Source organism: Fomitiporia mediterranea (assembly GCF_000271605.1).
Source record: "Fomitiporia mediterranea MF3/22 unplaced genomic scaffold FOMMEscaffold_15, whole genome shotgun sequence".
NCBI classification, from domain to species: domain Eukaryota; kingdom Fungi; phylum Basidiomycota; class Agaricomycetes; order Hymenochaetales; family Hymenochaetaceae; genus Fomitiporia; species Fomitiporia mediterranea.
Genome location: NW_006760400.1, coordinates 1,523,554 through 1,524,675, shown reverse-complemented (window position 1 = coordinate 1,524,675; position 1,122 = coordinate 1,523,554). Strand labels below are relative to the sequence as shown.

Here is a 1,122-nt window from a genome sequence, read left to right as displayed (position 1 = left end):
TGAAGACAGACTAAAATTCACCTTGTAAAAGATTTTATATTGTTTGTATAAGGCATTCAGATACTTGTAAAAACTATATCAATGTGTTAAAAGCAATATAGACATGTCAGATTACTATCAACTGTATCATAAAGTAAAATAGTGCTTTCCTTTTGCATCTAAATATAATATTGGTTTTGTTTTACAGCTTCGCTACTATCACGAACATTGATTACATAATCAACGCTGAAGATCGAGAGCATATAATGACGCTCTTACAGCTGTCACTCTTTCTCTCCGACCTCCACCATCTCTCTAAGTCTAACCCTTGGCCCTGACACTATGTCGTTGCTTTCATTCTCTCCAGTCCAGTCCTCCAGCAGGTACTCTGAGTGCAACAACACAGACAATAAACCTTGCTGCATTTGTCTCTCTAATCTGCCACTGCGATGCCTGTGCTGAGCCTTATATCCTATGACGACACGGCCAAGCTGGCTACGCCATCCTTCAGCGTAAAGCATAAGTAGCCAGTCTACTTCATAATAATTCGCACAATACTTGCTCATCCCTTCTCTCCCAACTTTTTGTCTCCCTTCCATCCCTTCTACTCCTCGTCCCACCGCTTGCGTTGCCTCCCCTTCACTGTCCTCCTTTTTTTACGTTCGTCTCCCTTTTTGAATTCACATCGCGCATCCGTATTGTTGACCAATGCTGAACGACTTCTCCAATAACTCCATGCATTCGTGTACTTCTTCCCACTCTGCAGTGCAAGTAAGAATTGACGAGCACACGCGAGCATACTTGCAACAATGTTCATGTACGACCACTCCTATTGTATCACCCTCTCCCTGACGCTGTACGTGTTCTACTCCTTCGTACATTCCATGTTTGACATCACTCTTGACAGGTTTGCCCCACGCACATTTACATTCCTCAGTGCCGTCCATGACACCATTTCGAATAAGGTAAGCAGTAGCTATCGCTTACCCCTCCCGAGCCGAGTCCATTCACATCACCCACTTCACCCTCTCCCTTCGAGCCAGAACGTCCCAGAGATACACCTTTGCAACCACACACGACGACTAAGTTCTCTGCTCTGACTACGTCTCGCAATTGAAGGTGCATGTGATGTGCACGTACGGG

General features: G+C 44.8%; 1 protein-coding gene across 1 annotated transcript; it reads right to left on the bottom strand.

Annotated features, from left to right (window-relative positions):
- Positions 1-583: 583 nt before the first annotated feature.
- Positions 584-1,104, bottom strand: FOMMEDRAFT_161651 (uncharacterized protein; the record flags this gene model as incomplete). The annotated part of the gene is made up of 2 exons (XM_007271131.1): positions 584-739; positions 967-1,104. The coding sequence occupies 2 exons, from the start codon at positions 1,102-1,104 to the stop codon at positions 584-586; spliced, it is 294 nt and encodes a 97-aa protein (XP_007271193.1).
- Positions 1,105-1,122: the final 18 nt, after the last annotated feature.